At 36.7% G+C, this 25,975-nt stretch overlaps 1 protein-coding gene across 1 annotated transcript; it reads left to right on the top strand.

The window, feature by feature from the left end:
* On the top strand, nt 1–25,215 carry TTC8 (tetratricopeptide repeat domain 8; the record flags this gene model as incomplete). The annotated part of the gene is made up of 10 exons (XM_080345831.1): nt 1–84; nt 3,790–3,834; nt 10,440–10,525; nt 12,090–12,177; nt 16,282–16,392; nt 18,391–18,530; nt 19,798–19,972; nt 21,810–21,932; nt 23,389–23,472; nt 25,099–25,215. The coding sequence occupies 10 exons, from the start codon at nt 1–3 to the stop codon at nt 25,213–25,215; spliced, it is 1,053 nt and encodes a 350-aa protein (XP_080201957.1).
* Nucleotides 25,216–25,975: the final 760 nt, after the last annotated feature.

Here is a 25,975-nt window from a genome sequence, read left to right as displayed (position 1 = left end):
ATGTTAACAAATCCAGACGGCCCTTTCATAAATCTGTCTCGACTGAACTTAGGAAAATATGCTCAAAAACCCAAACTGGCAAAGGTATGTAACTATGTTGGTTAATGCTGTGATATCTTTTTCTTATTTTCTGGCATCATTCTAATGTAACTGTACATGGGATTGAAGATATAAACAATTATGAACTCTGTTGTATAATAAATGTAAAGTTCAGAAAAAAGAGTATGTTGCTTATCTTTTGACAGTGGTTACTAGACTTGAAAATATGTCTGAAGAGTTTATGTTGACAGAATAATCAAGGAAAAGCATTTACGTAGAATAAAATATTCCATTGGTAAATAACTTTGAACTGTGCACACGGAAGTGACAAAGGGCAATTAAAATGAAGCCAGGAAGAAAAAAACAAAACAAAACTGAAAATGTGAAAATGTGGTTATGTATACAAAAAGGTGGCAATTCTGGCCTAAAAACGTTCAAATGTTTTGGATATTTTCCTTTGATTTTTATGGCATGAGTTAACATTTTTTAGATAAAAAGATTTTATGTTTTTGTTCAGAATTCTTCTTCATTTTCAGTTAAGATCTTATGATTGACAGCCATTGAAAGTGAGACTATCTCTTAAAGGAACAGATTTACCCATGTTATCTGCCCAAATTACAAGTTTCATCTCTGAGTGGAAGGGACCTAAAAGTTGTGTAATGATTTATCACTCTGTGGAATCTTTCCCCAACACAACCAGTCAACTGCATAGGTGAAGACGTCTTCTGTGCACACTTTCTTGACAAAAAACAACTGTTGGGCTGACACCAACAACTCATTTTGCACAAGCTATCAAATGATTGTCAGACACGCTCTCTGGAGCTGTGTTTGGTTAGCATCCTAGAGTTGAAAGAACCCATACACAGTCATTCTGTTTTGGGAAATGTACTGGTGATCAATGTTAGAAGACCAGCAGTACCTAATAATCTGCGGGTGGAAATTAGCTCCTCCGGTGCAAAACTTTAGTTAATAATTTTTCATAAACAATCAGCAAATTCCTTTGCTTTTTAAAACCTGATCTAGACTGATACAGGTCATGGCTTTTCAATGTGGTTTTCAGAGGAAATGAATTTTATGTGATTGTGCAGTGTTCTTCACCCGCTTCTTACATCTCTGTCTCTTGGCCTCTTAACCAAACTAGACAGAAGATTAGATATCAAATATAGTAAATTCTAGTCTGGCAAGATATTGAAAGATTTCCAGACTATTATCTGATGGCAGTTAACGAGTCAGTTCTTTATCAGTTCTGAAAAAACTGCAGGCCTTTTATCCTTGCCAGCAATCAGCCAGCACAGTTTATTGTAAATCCATCCCAGTTTGTAAAATAGGGAGAATGGGAGAAACCTGGGAAGGATCAAGAAACACAAGACACATCCATTAGAAACTGGGCTTAGTTCTTCTGCTTGAAGACAGCTAGCTTTTAATTGTGTTTGGTAACTCTATATACTATTTAAGTAGGTAGGTTTGCTTTCAGGTGAAATATTTTTTCTCAGCAACAACTCTCAGGAATGAGAAACATACAGATTTTTGACAATTTGGGGTTTTAAGTAGTATTTTCTGGGACAATGAGGTAGCTCTGTCTTCCTTCAGTTTTATAGGAAAAGAGGCTTAAGCCAAAAAATGTAAAGCAACAGTCACAGAAACATCCATAGGCAGCAAGTGTATGTGTCAGTATTATGAAGCTAGTACATTATGACATTAACATTTCATGCAGAATGTAAGATCTAAGTATAAATTTAGAGCTACATGGATTTATAATATTTTTTCAAATAAGATGGCATTAAAGCTAAAGCCAAAGCAGGAGGTGAGACTGCAGACAGCACTCCATGTTAAGAATCATTGATTAAACTTTTAAAACTTTTTGAGCTGTCACCTCTCCCAGGTGCAAAAAGATGATAAATCTTGCAACTGTTAAATTCACATAATTAGCTTGTGTATTCATGTTGGTGTATACTCCTCATACGTATTTTTTCCTCATGTGTTTGCAAAGTATACTCATCACATCTTTTTTTAAGTTAGATTATTGTCTTCTCATTGCATGACTAGTTCTTCTGGTGTTTTGAAGTGTACAGAAATGTGGCTTCTCTCTGACTTCCATCAGCCATGGTAGGGACTAGCGCAGGAAAGCCCAGAGCAGACATGAGGTGACACCTGTTGCCAGAGAGAGCCTCTGGGAAATCTTAGCTCGCAAGTGGCTTATGGCATGAAAGAGGATGTTCTATCTTTTTTAGCTTGTACTTTTTTAATAGAGTTATTAAGATAACTCTAGATATTTTTATCCAAGTGGATGTTCAGTCATTTAAATCCTTTTGAAGGTCGGGGCCTACAGATAACAGCAGTAAATTCCTCATGGCAGCCATGCAGGAAAATATCTTTTTTTATCACTTTAGATTTACTCACTTTTAGTGAATGCTTCTCTGTTATTGAACTAGAGGAGGAAATGTTCTGCTACTTCTTTATTTTCTATTTTTTTGTTATCCACCTATTCTAATCTCCCTATAAATGTGTTTTATTTATAATCCTTTAATATCTTTTAATCATCTGTTCAAAATCTTTTGTGACCAAAAGCAGAAGAAAACTAGGGTTTAACTTCCTCACCAGACATGACAATTCATTAGTAATTCTCTAGTTTCTTTAAGGTAAGTCTTCTAAGAATTTTGCCTAAGAAAAGCAGAAGAGTCATGGAAGCCCTTAGAAGACTGCTGTCTCGTTCTTTATGTCTTTCCTCATGGGGCAATATTTTCTTTGAGTTTTCTATAATGAATAATGAGAATTTAGAAAAATGTTCTGTTCTTTTGAAGCAAATAAGACCTGTGATTTGAGTGCGGAAAAAGATGAAGATCCAACTCAGTTGAACCTTGTGTTCCGTGCACCCATACTATATATCTGGGAGTGGAGACCTCCAGCCTCCCTTTAGTTATCTATTCTCTTTAAACATCATTTTATTTACTTAAAATGCACACCCCACCCCGCCCTTCCGTTGTCCCCTAGTTACCTGTTATCTGCTCTTCTATGTTATACTGCAGAACAGCTAGAAGGTAGTACGACCTCCTTTAGCTTTAGATAGGAGTAAACAAAGATGCAGTTACATTGCCATGGAGTTGTTGTGGGCTTCTGAGCAGTTCTTACAGCACAGCTGATGCAAGTAGCTTCTTTAAACTTCGGTGTGTTTGAGTTTCAGGAGTGAAATGTCATTAGCATTTATCATTTACAATCAAAAAGGAGTTTTTCTTTACAAATCACAAGATTCTGTAGGGTTTAGATTTTTTTTTTACCTAAGGCAAAATTTGCTCAGCTTCATCCTTAATAAACCTGCGTTTAATTTAAGTAGATTTTGGACTGCTTAAGTACCAGACTGTATATTGCAAAGTCTTTGTTGGATCACTTATTGATTTTACTGTTAAAAAGTCATGAGAATGGTACCAGCTTTTCAAATCTGTATTCACTTTGAAATTATAGCTGCCTTTTTTTTGAAGTGACATTAAAGACCAAAGATAAGAGACAATTCCACTAATCTTTTGCAAGAAATTAAGAATTAAAATGCTTTTCTGCGATGACAATGTAGCACATCTATAGTATTTGTGTATTCAAGTCTTAATTAAATGTAAATGTCAGCAATTGTGATGTGTAAATGTGATTGCATTCAGAAATAATATCTGCCTAACATAATCAAGAATCTGTATTCCTCTAAAATATTGTTTTCAGTTTTTATCTTCAAATATGACAATGTTTTAAATATTCTTCTGACAGGCATTGTTCGAATATATTTTTTACCATGAAAATGACGTAAAAAATGTGAGTAATCCATATGTTCCATTTTCAATTTTTGTTAAGTATCATTCAGTTATTTCTGTCAGTATTCTGCTAAACTACGGATCCAGGTGGTACATCACATCTGAGTACAGAAGTGAAGCATTAAAAGTTGTTTGAAAGAGAAATCTCTCCTTACATGGGTGATAATCAGGGATGATGATTTGCAAATACCAAGATGGGGATTGCTCTCTTTTTTGAGAAGCAAAACAATCTAATGCTTAAAAAACTAGGTCCCTCATCTATCAATATGGTAAGAGCCACGTATCCAATGATTTCATGTTAACAGAATTTACTGGAGCCTGAGCAATAGCTGAAACTACATGTCAGGAAGCCCAACTGCCTGGGAATTCAGAGTTCCCAAGGCTTGAGAGTAAGCAGTAAGTTATGGAAAACTGTCTGTTAACAGAAGAAGGTGAAAATATCTGACAAAATAGTGATTGAACTGAGCACCATTTGACATTTTAAACTACTGAGATGATGGTTTATGCATTTGGGTGAATAGAAGGGAAAAATATTTGGAGAAACTGCATAAAAATAAAATATCAATAGGATTTTGGACACTTCTGGAAATTTAGTTCCATAGTGCTGAGGTGTTTTGTGGCCTCAAGAGAAAACTTATATTGTTCATACGATTGTCTATAACTTTTGTTCTCCAAAGGTTTTCCTAATTAAATAGTTTCCCTTTTACCCTATCCAAAATTTTTCTTTTGTGGTTCTTCATATGTTACTGCACTGAATGTGTAAGATCAAGTTTGGTTACATATCGTTTAGACTTTCAGAAATAGATAAAGGTTGCAGAACTTTTTTGGCAGTTCACCCACAAAAATAGTTTATTTCTTCAATGAATAAAGTGTCAAAATATTTCATTACTATGTTAGATATATGCACCCAGTTGAAATGGAATAATAATTCCTACTTGAAGTTTGTTTGAAAGAACTGTCTGTGTTGATAATGCATAGCTGACTAAACAGCTCTTGAATTTTTTGCAATACTAGTAACTGATGTGTGATTAGATCTGAAGTTAAACTCTCCAGTTAATTAATAACAAAAAAAATGTTGTTGTTCACATAGGTCAGAACCATTTCCAAATGTACTGCTATGTAAAGCTTTTTAATCTGGTATCAAATGATTATAGTTGTACACTGTCAATTTATTGCATAGCATTCTTTTAAGAGGATTGAATTGCCATGCACTGTTAATCCAAAACATGGTTGAAACAGTAAGTGCAAGTGTCAGAAGTGTCAGAGAGAAATAGCAATTAGCGTTTACATATTCTGACGCTGAATAAGAAGAAAGTGCCTCATTTTTATGCCACTGTTAGTTAAAATTTGTGTTGTTTGTTACTGAGAACTGAGTTCACTAAGAATAAAAGGGTCACTTGATAAGATGCCGCACATGCCTGTGACCTACACTTTAAGGACATGCAGGATCGCTAGCCTAGAGATAATTTCATGTACTGTAAGGAATTTTCCAAGCACTCCAGAAAAAAAATGTAAGATGTTTCTACACGGATGGACCCAACATGTTACAGTTAAACAAAAATTTACAAACTATTCAATGAGTTATCAAGCTTTAGTAACCTTTTTATAAATTGTCTATGTCCCCTCCACCTGCTGTATGGACTGTGAGAATTTCGTTCATGGGCACTTTGTGGTTGCAGAGATACAGTGATTTCAAATTGGGTCCATCTTTTTGAAACACCCTGCATTTTTAAATCCCTGCTGAGCATCCTGAATCACTGTTTGCAGCAAAAATTTTGCCTATGTTTTTTTATGCACCCTAGCCATTTGAGTAAATACCTGTGAGCAGAAGTGTCAGCTTAGTCACCACTGTTTATTGTGTAATGAGAGGGAGAACAACATGTTTGATTAATGGTAGCATCTTGTAGGAAAAAAAAATTGTGTCACACTTCATAGTATGAGGTGCCTTTATAATGTCATGTGTATCTCTGAGGAGCTTTTTTTTTTAAACTGTTAAGTTTACTTTCTCCTGTTTGCTTTCATTCCTCTTTTCAACATAATTCTCTCCAAACTGCCCTCCCTTCCTTTTGAACCTTGTCTGCTTTAATTTTTCTTAAACAAAAAAAAGAAATACTTTAACTTCTGCTTAAACTTGGCTACGTCACTGGTTATTCACCTCTTCTATCAGTGGATTTTCACTAATTTTCTTGCTTCTCCATGAAAAGAACTTAGTCACTTAGGATTCAGCTGAGAAACAGCACTTACGTTAACGTTTCAAAAGTTCATCTGGATCTTGCTTAATCACCCATTAGAACATCCACTGACACCTCTTGCATTTTTCTATTACCTGCTACTGTGTGATGTTGCACATTCTTAAAAAATGTTAAGTTTGTGACTGTACAGAGTGAAAAGTCTCTACTTGTGAGCTTTCTGCATGGATAGAATTGGAAGACCAGTTCCTGCCATTTTGCAGATAAAACACAAAAGAAGTAGTGACTATATCCTTCGTTTGTCACTGCGCTGATCTGGAACAGTCTGTACTGTTCTCAACTGCATTATTATTTAAGAAGCAAAGGCAGTTTTATTATTTATCTTCTGTTTAGTATTCAGCCAGTACCTTGGGGAAGAAAAAAAAAAAAACAAGAGCCTCAGCAATTTCGGTTGAGAAGTATCATTAATCAGTTTACATTCAACTGGACAAATAATGCCAGGAACTCGGTTTGAATTAAAAGTAAATACATCTGCAATCTATCAATTATCAGAAACGTGGGGATGCAAGAAGAGGGAAGCACGTAGCTTCTTCAGCACTTGAAAATGTGTTCAAAAGTCTTTCATCTTGCTTAATGAAAAATTAAACGCTTCTCTGAAGAAATTGCTATTACCCTATCCATTGTTGTTCTTGACTTGTTTCCCTTTGAACACATACACTTAATGACTGACTTGCTGCACCCCTTGAGCTATTTCTAAAAGATGTTTTATGTACTAAATGCTGTAAGAACAGAGCAGCTTGAAAGACTTGTCCAGAAATAGTTTAGCAGCTACTTTTTTTGAGCAGTAGACTGTGATATTGTATCCTGCCATTATTCACAGGTGGGTAATGATGACAAGACCCCTGGTCCTGAGGAAGAGCAATAATGTACAATATATACTTGGGGCCAGAAGTCATGACCTCTGATATTTCCTTAGTTCTTCCCAACACTCTGAAGTTTATATATACTCTGATTAAAATCTCTTTGTAGAGGAATTACGTTAGATTTGCAAACTGTAGAAATCTGGAAGGCACTCACCAAAATAAATTGTGCTAAATTGGCTATGGTCATTGGCTGAGTAAATTGGTCATTTACTCAGCTGTCTTATAGACTATCCTGTGTTGTTGTGTATACAAATAAGTCTTCAGTCAATAGCTGTTGCTGGGAGAGTTACTGCCATTCAACAGCATGTGAAAGAAGCAGTAGAAGCTTGCTGTCATTTCTGTCTATCTTATTTCTCAGTGCATGTAATACTGTGTATGAAATTACAAAGTTTCAAACAAATGTACATTTACCAATTTAATTTTGCAATATAACAGTAAATTACCACAATCCCAGAATCTGTTTTGTACTGAGTTAGAGCTGGTAGGCAATTTGGAAGTCTTCGTTACAATACAGTTTATCTAAGGAAAGTAATGGTAAAAAAATGAATCTCAGAATCATGCTAAATAGAGTTGCAGTTAAAGAATCTACATTCTTTTTTGTTTAAAACCAGCTCTGATTCATTCTTTAAGAAAAGCTTTTATTTTTTTTTTCAACAAAAAACCCACTAAGTGTTAGGGGGGTTTAGTATTTTTATTTGCACCAATGTGAGAACTGAGAGTAAAATAAATTTGTTTTGAAAGGTTTCCCAGGGCTTATTTCTTATTGAATTGGACTCCTGCATACATGAGTAATTATGCTAAGTGCTCTCTAGGGTAACAGTTTCAGTTGACCAGTATTTCCAGGTAATGACTTTTGTCCTAAAGTTTATTACAACTTTGGGGACAGTCAGTGCGGATTTTTTCTGATAAGTACATTAGAAGCAGAAATCCTTAAGAGCACATGCCAGTGTCTGCCAGTCCACAGTCTGTGTGGTTTTTCCCTTCTAGTTATTAATACAAATGCACCAACATTCAGGATTGCACAGACAGGTGTAACAATTACTACTGCTGTTATAGATTGGTTTAAAATTAACATGCCATGCAAATTGAGCATTGATTTGTACCTAAACTGTGCAATTAAAAAAACAGAAAATGAAATATGGTAGCAGTTGGTATTGACATGGCAAGGTCAAGGCTTTGACTTCTAAAAGTCTATTTAAATCAATTTAGTAACATTTCAAAGACCACATTGTCAAAAGATTTTGTTGTAATACCAGCAGAACATTTAGTTGCTAGCATGCAAAAGACTGCTATTGATATGCACAAAGCCTTTTCAGGCAAACACTTTTTAGAAATGTTGATAACATTTGTAGTATTTTTGGATTAAGTTTTTGCGATTGCTTGTAAAGTATCAGAAAGAGGATTTTCCTAGTTCTTTCCTACTTCCTTAATAGGGAAACATAAAACCAGGACTTAATTTCAGAAACTAACTTCAAAATGAAATCATGCTTTCTGTCCTGATGTTAGTAATAAGATCCCAGTAACAGTTCGGGATCTGCACTGAGAGAGAAATTGCTGATGTGTCTGTAAGCCTGAAGCAATCTTAGTTCCCATTTCCCAATAGAAGCCAGAATTGTTAAACTTTCATAAAACAGTTATCAGAATTAATTAGGTTACCCAAAAGAAAGCTGAATGTGTAGCTACAGAAGGGATCCTTTTTTTAAATTCAGTCCTTCTCCTTGAATACTTGTCATGGGAGCACTCTAAGGAAAGCTCTTTGAAGCACATAATTTGCAGTGGGATCCTTAACTCATTTTAGGTGACTGCTCATGCTGCATTAGAAGCAGGTGTAGTATTTGACAGACACACACATTGTTTATATATTTGTAAATGCAACAGAAGTAACCGATATTTCAACATTAACTACTTTCCCAAATTCTCCCAGCACTGGTACAAAATTGCGTGTATACCTTCAGATGAAAGACTTTGTCTGGAAGGGAAACCGATAGCTTCTGTCTTGAAGCAAGCTTCTTCCCTCTTACAGCTGTAGGGTCCAGAGGCCCTGGCGTGCAATTTGTAAAACCAATAAGAAACAAAGGGCAACTGAGGTAAGAGCTGCCAAGCGAGGTCTTCCAGGGTTCCACCGAAATGAAGAGCTGGTGGCTTGAGAGTTGTGAGCGTTCCTCAGTTTTCTCTCTCCTATCACAGGGGCAGGCAATGACAGCTGTCTCTTTCTCTTTGAGGACACCATCAACGCAACTTCTTAGCCTGGATTGCTATAGAAAACAAATTATTCTTTCTCACAGAGCCAAAAGAGAGCGACTTGTCCAAGTTGCTATAGCTCCGCTGGCTTTTCTGTGCTGTGTCAAATCTATACCCATTGATTATTTGCAGCCTCATTTTGCTAGCAGGAAGAACAAAAATCAAACCCAAAGGTTGGTTTTACTAAATTAGGCTCCTTCTAGTATTGCAAGTGTTCAGATTATATGTTTTTCCTGGAAATTATTGGTTCTTCTGCTACTGAGTGGCCAGTGCACAGAACTTTTCCACGTTGTTCCTAAGTAATAGCTAATTTCTCGTGTCTGTGGTCTGCAAAATGTTTATGTAAACAAAACAAAAGGTCAGTTCTTTGTTATCTAAATACAGCATTAAGACTTTTTTGGACTGTTTCTTGTGATATCCCTAAAATACAAGTAACTAACATAGCATGGCTTTGATTTGTTATGAGATGAAATGGAATTTAAAAAAATGAACACTAATAATTGCTTATTTGGTGGGTTTTGGTACAGAACACACATCTATTTGTTTTGACAGAAATGTTGAAATTATAGCTAAAACTTGCAAAGCCACAGATTCTGTCTATGGTGGCTGATGGTAGCACATTGATTAGCATACCTACGTTTCCAATATAACAGATAAAAGAGATTTTAGACTTCCACCCTATTCAACACCTGTCTCTTTCTTGGAATATTTATCTGTTTTTCCTATCTGTCATAAACCAATTTACATCACAGACTTTTTTTAAAAGGAAGAAATATTTCTTATGGTACACATCTGAGAGTTCCCAGAAGTGGAGACAGCCTGATGTTGGCAGTGAGATGACAATTTCTACAGTATTTCAAACCGGCTGAACTGATGTCTTTATTTTAGTGTATTTTTACTTGTTTTTAACAGCTGTTAGTGAACAAGGATGGGAACCTTGGAAAAAGTGTGTTGGCTTACACAAATATTCTATGTATTCTGAAGCAGCACTTCAGGAGTGCTATTTTTTCTCTCTGAATTACGAGCAGCTATTTGGATTATGTATTCTTATAGAGACAAATTATCATTTCAGCTACTTTATGCAATAAGGTATAACAATAGTAAACATAAAGCACTGGCCCTACCTCAGGTTTACTGGGACTTTTTGTTCAGAATTTTCTCTTTACAAAAATCTTTGGTTTTCACTTTGTGTTCTTTTTCTTTGTGTAAACACTGAAGGTATTAATGTTAAGATGATGGGTTTGTTTTGGAAGGCTCTAGATTTGGCAGCCCTTGCCACTGAGCACGCACAATTCAAGGACTGGTGGTGGAAAGTCCAAATTGGAAAGTGCTACTACAGGTAAGCTGTTGTTCACTTCTTCTGTGATCAGTGAGTATGAGGGCAGGACCTGAACTGCCGGGTGTGCTGCACGATGCTGAACACTGAAAAATAGTTCAGTAAGTGTTTAGTTGGAGAGCCCTGTGCTTACAGTTACATCTTCTTTAATATAAAAGGACATGATGTTCTACTGCTTGAGGTAAGGGCATCAACTCTAAGTACCTTTAAGTAACTGAATCAGTTGCTTCTTCGCATTTGTTAATGCATTTCAAAGTCATTATTTGAAAAGTCAATAAATAAATGCAAAGAACTATTGTTAAAACAGACCACACAAAATGAACATTACAATATTACCTTCAGAAATTAACTATCAATGAGGGCTTCAGATTGATGAAATAATAAAAAATGAACTGTTCAGGTTAGACACTTTCTGGCAGCAGTACATTGCCCAGGAAACACCAGTTCCAAAGATGCCAAGGCCTCGGCACTGGCACCCCGTACCCGAGCATCTGATAGAAATGTCTTAGGGGTACCCCAGCTGTGCTGCTCTGAGGAAGGAGTGACAGCAGCAGAGAGGACAGCTTGTTGAAAGCAGTTTAGAATGATTGCTGAGGATCTAGCCATGATTGTAACAGCTGGTTCTACCAAATCAGGTGACATTCCTCTTGATACAACCCAGCTTCCCATAATTCAAACAAGTACTTTCATTCTTTACAATGTGTTTGTCCCGCAGATGCAAAACATGGATACTGCATTGGCTGTTAAGAAACTGAAATATCATCTGCAGTCTTTACAATTCCATAAGCAACTATTGTATGAACAGGCTGATAACATGAAGCAGTTAGCCCTTTAAAATTCCATGTTGTATCTTGGCTTGAAACTATTGTTTCTTTTTCGATACTCAAACTAATGAAATTCTTCACTATCCTTAACTTTCATTTGACATTCTTTAGAAGATTAGACTGATTATTTTTCTCTTTTTTTTTTTGTTTTGAGCTTTGAGGTCCTTCTTCTCTTTCAAGATGAAAGTGTACCTTTTTGCTGTTGTTGAAATGGTGCAGTTCTCTTAATCTTGTAGTCTATAGAGCATTTATAGATTACTGCAAAATTTTCTACAATAATACTACAGAACAAATGCTTTTGAGATGAAACAGACTCTGTTTACAGTGAAGGGTATCAACATTATATTGTTCCTGAGTGCTCCAAGGTCATGTGGGTAGAGGTTGAGGCATGACTTTAATTGTTTGTTTTCTACTGTCCATTCTGCACAAGGAGCAGGAAGGAGTCCTGTGAAAATGAGTACATCATTGTTCAGTTAGCACCAAAAGGCTGCATGTACAAGAGGAAGGCAAATTAAGATTTCATGAATTTTCCTTTTTCATAATTTTGAATCATTGTCTTTGTAACCTTAATATATTTAACAGCATGTTTTTTGTTAACTTGCATGCAAATATATGACCTTAAAGTATGTGTTTGGGCAGTTCATGTTTGCTTCAGTGTGCACTGCTTTATCATTTAATAAACTTAAAAAACAAATAAACAACACACACAACAAACCTTCTGTATTTATCTGTTGTCTCTTTAGGTTAGGATTATATCGTGAAGCCGAGAAACAATTTAAGTCAGCTCTCAAGCAACAGGACATGGTTGATACAATCTTGTATTTGGCAAAAGTAAGTCATAGGTTTGCTTGTTTAAGAATAAAGTGGAATTCCATGCTATCCCCGAGAAGCCCATACACCAGAATAGCTGGTTATTGAGCTTGATACACCATTAAGTTTAGTAGTGTGTGGTCTCTGTATAGACTTGAGGTAATGCATGCCAACAGTTGAAATTGAAGTCTGTAGTTTACAGAGGGATTTAGAGCTTCCAGATTTCACACACACACACACAAAATCTGCTACATTACTGTAGTCTTTGCTCTGAAGGCCAATGAGGATTATACAGCTAAAGAGTTATTGGAGATCCAGTATGAAGAGCAATGTAGCTATATATGGTCTCCTAGGAAACTAATGCAATAAATCAGTAAGTGAAGAGTGAAGCTCGAAATCCTAGTTTCACAAGCAAAATCAAAACAAAGTGAGCTTAAAGGAAGCAGTCGGAGACCTTGAAATAGAGAATGTTCTGTCAAAGTGAAGGCATTAAAGGCTTTGAAAGAAAAAGTGGCACAGCTAAGCCTCAGAGTTACTTGTTTATGAGAGTACACATCAGGTTCTAAACATTTTCCAAGACATTCAAGAAGAGGTGGCCTGTGAGAAACTAAAACTGCATTTTTCTTCATCTTGTCCTAGAAAGAGATGAAATCAATCAGAGGCTCTTGATCAGCTCCCTTTAAGCCAGCTATCACAGGCCTATCCAGAAGTCATCACTGCTAGTGGATAATTCAGATATTCATATTATGATACTTGCTTTACCTTTACATTTAGTATTTATATGATCATCATTGCTATCTGGAGACTTGTCTTCACAATAGCAGTTGGAATCATAGAATTGTAGAATCATTTCGGTTGGAAGAGACCCTCAGGATCATCGAGTCCAGCCATAACCTAAATCTAGCACTAAACCATGTCCCTAAGAACCTTGTACAAATGCCTTTTAAACACCTCTAGGGATGGTGACTCCACCACTTCCCCGGGCAGCCTGTTCCAATGCCCGATAACCCTTTCTGTGAATATTTTTTTCCTAATATTCAATCTAAACCTCCCTTGGCACAACTAGAGGCCATTTCCTCTTGTTCTATCACTTGCTACTTGGGAGAAGAGACCAATACCCTCCATGCTACAACCTCCTTTCAGGTAGTTGTAGGCAGCGATAAGGTCTCCCCTCAGCCTTCTTTTCTCCAGGCTGAACAGCCCCAGTTCCCTCAGCTGCTCCTCATCAGACTTGTGGAGTTGGAGTTAGTTTACTCAGCTGAGCTTAGCAAGTTTAGATTTTTGTCACTACCAGGAGTCATTCTGGAAAACACAGGAGCTACACAGAGTGATTAAATTGGCAGAGTAACTGGATTAACAAACAGTGATTTGTTATGGGAGATATGCATCGCCCCACATCATTACTAGCTCAAGTGGGAGCTGCATTTGAACTTCCACCTCCCACTCCATAGAGCTTCTCGCTCAAGTATAAAGCACTGCACAACATGATTTAGTGACTCTGTGTGTGCAGGCAATAGAGTAGGGCACTGAGATATAGCTCAACCTGACAGTACTGAAAAGATAAGGCTTTTGAGGTAAACAGCCATTAAAATAATAATAGGATTGCATCAAGTTCTGTGCCAACAGACCGCTACTACAGTACCAATTATTTTTCTGTTTATATTCATTATTACAACAGCTATACTCTTTTTTTTTTTTATATATATATTTTCCTGAAAGCTAACTCTCCTTTGAAATGTAGTTTATGTGAAGATAAAAGACCAAAAGAAGACTAAAACCACAAAGAGTTTTTAAAGACATCATGGTTGCTGAGAAGTTACAAAGTATTTCATGACCCAGAAGAGCTGGAAATAGGATATTTATACCAGAGATAAGAGATACCAAAAAGAAAACCAAGTTATTCTGTGGTTAGCATCTAAAACGTAATGGCTATAGCTGTAATACTCTCAAAGAGCAGATCTCCCCAAAGAAGCTGTGAGTAGGTAAATGTTGTCCCATCTGTCTTTTCATTTCTTTTGCCGCTCATCTGGGCAGCAGCTTTGCCATCTGCAGAGACATTGGGCAGTGTGATGTGCCGCTGGATGTGGGAATTACGTGCTTGAGTACTGTGGCTGTGTTGCCTTAGCCTAATATTTGCACAGTGGATCTCTGGCGAGTGCATCTTTGGAGTGAACCTCCAGATGAAGCAATAGAGCAGACTTGAGTTATAATGCTCAGAAAACATACTTCATAAACAGATAAAAAGGCAGCAGATCTAGGGAAGTTTCCTGTCCTTCATTTTTTACAGCTTTTACCCTAAGAATATGAAGACATCTGTGCTTCACAGCTCAATCAGGTCAAAAAACAAACAAGCAAACAACAAAAAAACAGCAAATAAAAATTTTCTCTAAGTTCAGACAAAATATGGAATTATTTTAGGTATGGCAGTGTGCATTGGTTTAGCACCCATACTTAAGACCAATTGTATAAGTCACTCACATAGGTCATACTTAGGAGTAAAACAACCAGCCAAGGTTCTTCTTAATTAAGAAGTTATAACCAGCTATCACGTATTCTCTTTCATCTGTGTACTTTCCACTGAAAGTCTTTAGAGTAATTTAGTTGTAGAAAACTGTTACTTGAAGAAAATAAGGAGGCTGACCCTCACAACAGAGACTATTTTTTAAAGTTTGAAATTTAATGCAGACATAAAGTTCACCAGAAACTGCTCCATGGTTTATAAATGAAAACCTATAGCAAATTACTTGAGGGGTGTTTTAGATACAGCCACATGCCCAGACAGAGTGCATTAGGAATAAACTGTTGATTTAAAGCGTATTCATGGATGGTGTCATTAGTGCAGGCCTAGTCTACAAAGTACCACACCCCCACAAAAACCCAAACCAATTGTTCTTTTATTGCTTTTTACAAGATGCAATTTGTTTTTTAGCTTAATACAGGAAATGCAAGTGACATTAGCAAAATGACTGGAAAAATTGCCTATTTTTTGTTTCTTTTTGCCAGTGCTCAAGTTGAATTGGCAGTCCCTTTACTAGCAAGGCACTCACAGTCAGCAGCTCTTTGACAATTAAGAATGTCACTCTAGTGGTCATAATAAGGAATTCTGTGCAAATGTCTACAGCAGTATGTATCTATAGAGATGCAAATAAAGAACTTATGACTTTAACTGATATTTTGATTGTTGATACTCAAAAGTCCATAAAACTCAAGGGCAGAAGCAGAAAATGTGTTTGGAGGTTTCTCATGTGTTCGGTTAACATTCATATTTTTCTTACGTTGCATCACAAAATGTTTGTGTCAGGATACCAGTCACGGATTCTTTCCCTTTTTTAGTCATATCAGGTATTAGCACTATTTAATGTAATTTTTCTCCAACAGGAGCACCCAAAGCACTTTTCCACTCAGCAAGAGACAGATTAATCACTCTTAGCCATCTGGCTTCCCAAAGGAGGGCTTTACAGCTGTGTTTTCAGACAACTGCAGAAGCGGTCTCTGTCGACACATTGGTGTCCTTTGACCAATTGTCACACAACGTTATCCACATCACATGTTGTCCTAATCAACACAGAAGCCAAAATCACAGAGACCAAACTGCCCTTTTTCTGTTATGGGATGTGATTGTTTCTGACAGGGAGGTTGGCAGAGCAGTGAGGAAGTTTGGAAGGGTCACTGCTCTGTGCAGTGCAGTCTTATTTGACTGAGTAAAATATTTTGGTATTCCAGCGCTATCAACCTGAAGATCCAGTTCTTTCAAGCCTAACCATAAGTTTAAAAAAAATATTAAACAGGAAAATATTCAGGGTGATCAACTCAATGTCAAAGTGTATTATTTTGGTACGATAATAAATAGCAAGATACTTTTTTGTTAATTAGTAATGTCCAGATGAATTAGTAATATGTAGATTTAATTTTAAATGTAATTATCTTAATTAGCCTATTTTATCTTCATTGCAGAGATTTATTCAGTAGTCACTCCATTATCTTCCCACTGCTATTCACCATCTCAGCTAGTGGTTTACTGCATAAAGGGAGGTGTCATCCCTTTTATTTATCTCCCTTGTTAAACAGCAGTACAAGTATAAAAGCCAGACACTTGACATTTATGTACACTTTTTATTTGCTTAGGTATATTTGCGCTTGGATCAGCCTGTAACAGCTTTGAATCTTTTCAAGCAAGGGTTAGATCGATTTCCTGGAGAAGTGACTCTAATTTGCGGAATTGCCAGAATTTACGAGGTATGTACCCACTGTTGAATCCTTATTGTGGCCATGGTTAGCTGCCTGAGCAAGAAAAAAGAACCAATAGTTCAACATAACTGTCAGGTCATCAAAAATGAACTATGCTGTTTTTCACTATCACTAATGCAAAGCAGGAAGCGTTACACAGACACCAAAGTAGTATCAGGGGAGCCTTATTTGTTTAAATGGTTAATCACACTACTGAGATCCTGTTTACTCGTGATGCACAGAAGCAAGTCCACATTGTCAAGTGGTCCAGATGTTGTCCATGTAGCTATGTCTAGTTTATATGTGTTTCATCGTACTAAAACTGCTCAAGTCGCTGACAGCCCGCTAGTAGGATTAAACAGCAAAATAGTCTGCTTGTCAATGTTGTCTTTATTTGCGCTATGTGTTACTGTTAGTTTCTTAGTTCTGCGAGAACAGTTGGAATGTGAATGTTTCTTAGTTTAGAAAGCAGATGTTATTTTAAGCAGAATTAGTTTTTTAAAATTTCATTTTAGCTTGGTAAGCAAGCATTTTGTATTTTAAAAGTGTATATTTTCATGTCAAACAGTGGACTAAATATTGTTTTTTCACTGAAAGTTGGTAATGATGCTATTCCAGAACAAATGTTTTAAACAAAGTCATGCATTATTTTTTTTTGTCTACGCTCATACTTGGCATTCTTTCCTGTTCTCATCATTCTCATCTAACCTCTAAGCATTAATCCATTTTCATATTAAATCCTTTTTGTCCTTCAGCTAGGAAGAAAACAACTGCATAATTTTTGGAAGCTTGTCTTTCTGAATTGTTAAACAGTTTTTAATATGGATATTATTTTGCAGAACCATACATAATGTTGCATAACCCTTTAAGGAATTATTAAAGAGCAGCATATAGTTGACAGGATCTAGTTTTGCACTGACACCTGAGTGCAGGATTGTAGCTTGATTAGCAAAGATTTGTACTGCAGCACAGGACTGTTCTCATTACGTAGACTTACAAGTGCAATATTTGCATCAGGCATCTTAATCAGAGCTTTCTCCTGTCATTACCTTTTGACAGTACAAACAGTTGTAGACTTTTTTTGGTTTAAAAAAAGAAAATATTTTTAAAGGGACTGCTTTAGTACTGTTTCTTTTAATCACAGGAAGTACATTTTTTCATAGCTAAATATGCTGCTGAGGTTAAATAAAAGCTTATTCTTTAGTCACATAGAGAGAACAGTGTATCTACAGCACACAGGTAGAAATTATTCATCTCTAAACACAGAAATATGTTTTGGTCTTTTAATTTATTTTCTTCTGATATGGGGTAGAGTCCTCTGGTGACTTGTACTCATCAGAGACAGTGTGACGTTTACAACGAGTTTACCCTAATTCATGTTCCAAGTAGCCTACATCCAAGCATATATTTTTATAGAATAGAGTTCTCTTGACTGGCATATCCTAGCTAGTAAAGTTTTGGCAATAAATCCATTATTCCACTTTTCAAATGCACCTAATAATTCTTCATATGCTATTATATTTTCATTTGTGTTCAGAGTAATTAACGAGTTGACTTACAGGGCACTGAAAATAAATGAGACATTGACTGGAAAAATCAATCTACTGTATGTTCCCATACTGGGAAACTGACTGCACAGTATGGTGCATCACAAGGCATTGTGCAAAAAGTAGCAAATGCCCATTGCAGCTGCTAAGCCTCTGACCACTCTGTTTTTCTAAAAAATAAATCTCTCTTTGTAGCTATGGCATAGAGGTAATGGCAGGTATACTTAGCACTGATAAAAGAATATGCATTCTTCTCATGGATGTGTGTCGCTTGTGAAGATTCCAAATGGTGATGTTGCATTGTATGATCAGAGAACTGTAAGATTATACATAATTAATCCTAGTTAAGTACTTTACAGGGCATAGATAAAGCACTCGGTAGATTGACTTTTTAATGAGTTTTATTATTATAATAGTGATAGAAAGTAGAATTAATCTGATTTTTTTCCCAATTGTATAGGAAATGAACAATATCTCCACGGCTGCAGAGTACTATAAAGACGTCTTAAAACAAGATAATACTCACGTGGAAGCCATTGCATGCATTGGCAGTAACCATTTTTATTCAGACCAACCTGAGATAGCTCTGCGGTTTTATAGGTATATACACTTGTGGGGAGGGAGGGGAAGCTGAATATGTGAGACGGTAATATAAAGGGTTGATTTTTGTAATGCTCATAGCAAAAAAATAATATCAGGGCACTGGCATGGGTGGATGATTGAGCATTTGGACAAATATCACCATAAAATCAGCATACGAACTTATGTATCTTCTCTGCCAGTAATAATTATATCTCTCTCATAAAAACTTGTCATCATTACATGTGGAGTATGTACAAGTATCAACAAAGATTATCAGAACAGTTATTATTTTATTTAAAAAACAAGAAATGATCTTTCACAGCATGAGGCAGTTTGAGAACACTGGATGTTACTCTCAGCTCCAGTTGCATTCAGGAGGCAAATGGAATTCCTGTTTAGCCCTTTGAAAAAATTAGTCTTTGGAAAACTCCACCTGAAGTCATGAGCAGGTGTGACCATAAAATTCCTTACTTGAATGTGGGCTGGGGTTCTCCCATGTTTTACTGAAATCCATAAAAATACAGTGTTAAACAATGCTGCTTGCTTTTTATTTCAACACAGTTAGAGTGCAAAGGAACCTGACTCATTTTCTTAAGTCTAAGAGCAGATTAAGTCAAGATAAGCACTAGATCTCATTTCTCTTGGACCTGAGCTCTTTTATGCTTTAGATTCAGAAACTCCTAGTCATGCAGCAGACAGCAGCCCTCTTTTTTCCCTGGCCCTCTTAGCATATCTGATTGTCCTATAAATATTAATAAACAGAAGTTTTATAAAACGTCTTCATGCTAAGCGACACATTAAACAACATCAATTGAATCAAAATCCGAGTTAAGCTTCGAATGTAAGATTAATGCAGATTCACATACTAGATGTAATAGTAGTGATTAGAGCAGTGCTGAAGGACAGGAATCAAGTGAAGAATTGAAGTCTGACGAGTTATAAAAAGTAACTGCAAAAAATTACAGTTTGATGGAGGTTAAGGAATTGGAAAGAGGGAATGGTGGAGGTTTGTGTACAGCTCTGTCTTACAGTAAAGTCAGGTCCTGTGGCACAGTCAAAAAGTCAGAAGTTACCTAATTCACATGACAACTGTTCTGCACAGCTTTGAATCTGCTCATGAGAAGTACCCTGCACTGCCCTTCATGAAACCTTTCTCAAGTGTAAGACTATAACGCTTGATTATTACACCTTCTTGGAATAGGGAGAAAGGAGAGAACTTTGTCATTTAAAATAGAACTCTTGTTTGAAATTATTTTTCAATATAAATTATTTTCTTTCAATCTAGACGGCTTCTGCAGATGGGTGTTCATAACTGCCAACTTTTTAACAATCTGGGCCTCTGTTGCTTCTATGCCCAGCAATATGATATGACACTATCTTCATTTGAACGTGCACTGTTTTTGGCTGAAAATGAGGAGGAGACAGCAGATGTGTGGTACAACTTGGGACACGTGGCTGTGGTAAAAAAAAAATATTAATAACCTTTCTGAATAAATCTAATTTTACAAAAACTGGAAAAAGATTAACTAGAAAGGAGTCATTGCCCTACTTTGATATATGAAACCTGATAATGTACAGGATAAAGTGCAGTACAGATTAAACGTTTATTTGCATTTCAATAGAGAAGAAGAGGCAAAATAAAAACACTCAGTACATCTTCACAGAACGTAGCTTACTGCTGCTAAAAGATGCTCCCTCTCCACTATCTTCAGCCTTCCCTTCTTTCTAAAAATTTGCAACACATACCAGTCCTTGAAGGCCTTTGCTGCAATAGAAGCTAATCTGACCAAAAAAACCTAATTAAAGATATTTTTCTCTGAGCTGTTATTTGTGTTACATGGAGCATTAGAATGATTCTGTTGTCATTAAAATTCCCATTTAGCAACATGTAACAGACACTAAAGCACTATGTATGTCATAGTTAAGAAGGCATGTCTTTCTGTCCTATAGGCAGTTACAGAAATATTGTGTAATTATGTGATAAAGTTTGCTAACTTCCACACTAATTTGGGTCCATCGCCCAGTTTTGCAGATGTTCTTCCAGAAGTTGTGTTAGATTTCTCTTTAGCTGCGTGCCAAGAATAAGTTTACTGAATAAAGTTGTCGACACCTTTCTAGTGTAAGTTGTCTTCACATGCAGATTGTGATTTAGCTTAGGTCAGAAAGAAACTGAACTGTTGAACTTGATTATACTGCAGCTAGGATAAGGACATGCATTTATACTGCCTAAAACATTGACATTTGAACATCTGGAACATTGTGTCCAGTTCTGTGCCCCTCAGTTCAAGAAGCACAGGGAACTGCTGGAGAGAGTCCAGCGCAGGGCAACAAAGATGATGAAGGGAGTGGAGCATCTCCCTTATGAGGAAAGGCTGAGGGAGCTGGGGCTCTTTAGCTTGGAGGAGAGGAAGCTGAGGGGTGACCTCATTAATGTTTACAAATATATAATGGATGGGTGTCAGGATGATGGAGCCAGGCTCTTCTTGGTGACAAGCAACGGTAGGTCAAGGGGTAATGGTTCCAAACTGGAACACAAGAGGTTCCACTTAAATTTGAGAAGGAACTTCTTCTCATTGAGGGTGACAGAGCACTGGAACAGGCTGCTCAGGGAGGTTGTGGAGTCTCCTTCTCTGGAGACATTCAAGACCCTCCTGGACACATTCCTGTGTAACCTCATCTAGGTGTTCCTGCTCTGGCAAGGGGGTTGGACTAGATGGTCTTCCGAGGTCCCTTCCAATCCCTAACATTCTGTGATTCTGTGATGCACATGTTTTTTTTAGTGATAGTCACTTTAAATGCTTAACCTGATGCTGTATCAGTGTTGGTCATAACACTAGAGCATTGAATGGTAGTCAACTGCGCTATACAAAGAGATTCATCTCCCTTTAATTTTATCTTCTAAAAACTAGGCTCATATGTGATTTTTTTTCTTTCAATCTGTGTAGAGACAGGGGCAAGATGACTTTTCTGGAGACATCTCTGTTTTTCATACCGTACTATAGATGGTAACAGATAGTGTAGTCTTTAGATGACACTTTAGTCATCTAAAAGTTAAATGAAGTGAATATCACTTGGAGCATTGAAGTCTGTGCTGGAGAAAAACAATTCTGTCTGGAGGAAGAATAAGAAGCAAATGAGAGAGTCTGGGAAGAAAGCACATATGGTTCTGATCAGCCTGTTTTTATTGTAATTTGTATTCCATGGTAGTGCATATGGGTGAAAAGACACTCCAGACAACAAAACAGATGCATGTTGTTTCCAATCTTTTCACAAATTAAAACACAATCTTACTTTTAGGGGATAGGAGACCTGAATCTGGCTTACCAGTGTTTCAAGCTAACGTTAATCAACAATAACAACTATGCAGAAGCTTACAACAACTTGGCTGTGCTGGAAATGCGGAAAGGTCACATCGAACAGGTTGGTGTTGAATCTCAGCCTAAGCAGAATGCTCCCTTTGGCCCTTTCGTACTTAAGAAATGTATCATTTACCTGAGGTGGAGGCATCATATGAACATCTAGCTTACTATTCCAGGCCAAAAACACAGGTAACTTTTATGCATGTTCCTGTGTAACCTCCACGTTGTTGTGCCATCTCCCATTAGACTGCTCATTCTGAGGCAGATTCAAATGGTTCCTCAAAGACAAACAAGGTTTACAGTGGCTTTGCAATTGTTGAGATCATTTTGCTAAATTGATACCCAGACCAAAACCCGTCACTTTGTAATCATCACTTAAATACAACTTTGACTATATATTCAGTTTATAAATGTATATATAAAAATAAATGTAAATATATATATAAATACTGTACTTCTGTTGGGTGGCAGAAGACAGAAATCAGATCAGGTCTTAAAAGATTTTTTTCACCAAGAAGGTTGCTGTAGAGTTTTGCCTCAAAGCAGCAGGTTCTTGATAAACACTTTTGCATCCGTAAGCTTGGTGGTTTGTCTGAACTACTGTGAGTATACTGAGTTGTATTGCACTTAGATGTGTAATTGAGATGCACAGTGGATTGAATGCATTCATTTTTTATACTTATGCAGGGAAAATTAATATGCATTTGTTGGACAGTTTGAACTACTGTGGGTTTGTTTTAATCCTTGTGGGAGCAAACCTCCTTTGGTGGATTGAAGTATACATCAGAGAGCTACAATACAATATAAAGACTTGTAAATACCTTTTTTAAGAGCAAATTCTTGAAGTTAACTTTTTTTTTCAGATAACCTAGCAATGACCATGGAAGAACTGAAATGAGCCCAGTACTAGATGTTTCCAGTGACAAATAAGCTTTGGGTTTATTTTCAGTTTTGTCATCATTAAATTTATAGACATTTCATTCCCAGATCGAACTTCCATCCAGTTGTGGAGGTTGTGATTACTAATAATTAGCACTGCAGAACCTTTCCATTATAATTAATTGTTTCATCTATGTTTTAGGTTTTAGCTTAACATTTTCAGTTTTTTTCTTTTATCATATGTATAATTAAAAATAAGGATCATCATGGCGATACAGTTATGCACAGAAGAATAAAAAAATATGAAGATATTTTGCTTGTCTTGGGTTTATTTTATTTCACAGTGCTATTTCATAAGTGCCGTTACATGTACTCAGAGTTGTCAGATTTAGGGAGTGTTGATAAGTTCTTAACTCTGCCTCCCCAAGCAGTTTACAGATACTTTTGTTTTTCCTCCCCTAAGTTCTCAATTGACCTTAATTTTGTATTGGTATAACTCATACATAGTTGAAAATGGCTTTCTTAGGCCTTATGAATAAAACACGGGGTGATTTCTTCTAAGAATTATGAAAATTGCTTCAGATTCTTGTTACCTTCCCTCACAGATTTCATTGTATTTTTTTTCTTTCTCTACACAGGCAAGAGCTTTTCTGCAGACTGCTTCATCTTTAGCACCTCACATGTATGAGCCCCATTTCAATTTTGCAATACTCTCAGAGAAGGTAATGCACTATCCTATTCTTGTAATCTAAAAATTGAGCCTTGGTGGGGCAGTTGGCTTTTTATTGTTATTACTGAGAATACCAAATAGTTAAGACAAAAGAATACAGAATGCATAAACTCAAGGAAAACTAAAGTTACATTTTCATTTTAATACCCAGAGGCTTTGTGTGTAAAAATAAATGAAGCCAACTAGCTATAAAGTAACTTTGTAATTTTCCAAATGCCCAGAAAATGAACAGTCCATTAACAATTCTGTCTATAGTCTTTACAGTTGTTGGCTTTTTCAGAATATGAAGCGAAATAGTATCATATGATTTATCAGTAATTATAGAAAGAATATCATTTATCCCTCCCATGATCTGACTGATCTCAAAAGGAAAGTCTGTTCTTCAGCTTTACAACCTTTGAATTTTGTGTGTTAATAATTTCTTTCATACGGAGAATCTTGGACACTGAATTACCAGTGTGTTCAACATTGCTGTTAATAAGGAGAAACTTGTACAAGTCCTTACATTTTCCACAAGAAAAAATTGCTCCTTTGCCTGTGCCTACACCTTCAAGATTCTGTTATGAGTCTGTGGTGTGTGGGCAGCCCAACTCCTACAGATACTAAAGTACATGCGTCAGGAGAGAACAACCCATTAATTTGTAAGCGTATCCTCTCCATTGTGAAACATAAGATGGTTTTGAATAATTGCATTCTGTACTTACTGATTAGGGAGTAAATCCTCGTCTGCAAATGTCTTGTTACGTAGCTTTTGCACAAAGAACCTGCATAGGTTGTGGGAGAAGACAGGTGTGTGTTGATGCAGCGTGGTAACGAAATCCTGAAATGCAGTTTAAGGTCATGGTTTGCAAAACATAACTTCTCTGGCCAGGACCCTGGTTCCTTCCCCTTCAGAGAATTCTGCTGCACTGCAGCTCTGTGTTGATTGATGCACAGGCACCAGACGCCTCCTGCTTTCCACACTCGCTTCCTTTCCACCCAGGAGCAGTCGCTTTTGCTAGATGTGTTCCCAAACATTTGGGTTCTTTTTTCTGAACATACTTCCTCCTTACATACACTTCCTCCTTCCAAAAAATGATGGCTATTTAGGAAAAAATAAAGTTCCCTAAGTAGGCAACAATGTGGGAACATACTTGTAAAAGCAGCAGAGGAGCCACATCAGTTCCCCAACACGGCTGTGTCTCTTCTGCGAGGAAGCAGGAAACCCCATGGAGCTGCGGCTCTTACAAAGGGCTGACTGGTTGTGTTTTGCCTGTATATACAACAGCCTTCTGTGGAGTTTAAAAATGAATCTTCCATTTTTTTACTCCTCCTCACTTCAAGCACTGGGCATGATGCGCCGTGTCCATTCTCCAAGAAGTCAGGTGGAATTGGATATAAAGTTTTGAAGCATCTCTCTCATTGAAATCATATTGCTGTCTTTTTCTTCCCCTCCCTTGGTGCAAGGTGGGCATAACCCTGAGTTCAAAACCTTCCACAATGACTCTCTTTTATTTCTTCACTCTCAGGACCAGCTATGTTTAAACATTTGTGAGCATCAGAAATGTACTGCACAGAATACACGATGCAAATACTGCAGTGCTTGGATTTACAAAATTTGTTTGTGTGTTTCTTCCAGGTTGGAGATCTTCAGAGGAGTTACGCGGCTGCTAAGAAGTCAGAAGAAGCATTTCCAGGCCATGTTGATACACAACAACTCATCAAAGAGTTAAAACAGCACTTTGCTGTGCTCTAATGAGCATATTTTTATTATGTAAAAACAGTTAGCCAGAGCTAACACCTCATACATCTTTTTGAAAACACTAGCTCTAAGGAGACAAACTATACTTAATGCATTCCTGTGGCAAAACCTGTGTTACTTCAAGTATCTGGAGAGGTTTAGCAGTCCTAATTTATTTGTGCCGTCTTAAAACGTATCACTTACTAAAATGCAGGTACAACACATTGCAACTACATATGTGAGAGATTACAGGAATGGCAGGATACTGCCAGTATGACAACTTTGCAATAGTTGTCTGGTATATAAGCAAGTAAGTCTCTATTTCATGTTAATGAACATTTAAAAGGATTTTTTTCTGACTTTTCTGCAGAAAAAAGTGGTTTTAAGTATTCCTGTGTGACAATCTGTCAAGTAACACAGAGTTAAGAGCACTTCCTAACTGGTCTTCAAAATTGGCTTTTGATAGTATGCTTTCTTACTGAATGTTGTGTAAAAACTAAAATACCTAAAAAAAATTAAAATACATATGTAAAACAGAAGTTCTTATATTCCTTGTTGTACTGTCTGAATTAAACAAATTCCAGTTTGTATGGTTTGTCTCATTTGTTTATGTAATTAGATCCTTATTGCCATGAAAAACAGAGTCAGTGTTCTAAACGTATTTTGAAAGCCTCCACAGAACTGGTACAAAAGAGCATAAATATGTGTGCTCCTCTCTGCCCAGGACGAATAGTTTATTCCTGTTCTCAATGAGGGAAAAGGATATTTAGAGGCT

Source organism: Nesoenas mayeri (assembly GCF_963082525.1).
Source record: "Nesoenas mayeri genome assembly, chromosome: 5".
Classification (NCBI taxonomy): domain Eukaryota; kingdom Metazoa; phylum Chordata; class Aves; order Columbiformes; family Columbidae; genus Nesoenas; species Nesoenas mayeri.
The sequence above is the reverse complement of the archived record's forward strand: the minus strand, read 5'-3'. Positions and strand labels throughout refer to the sequence as shown.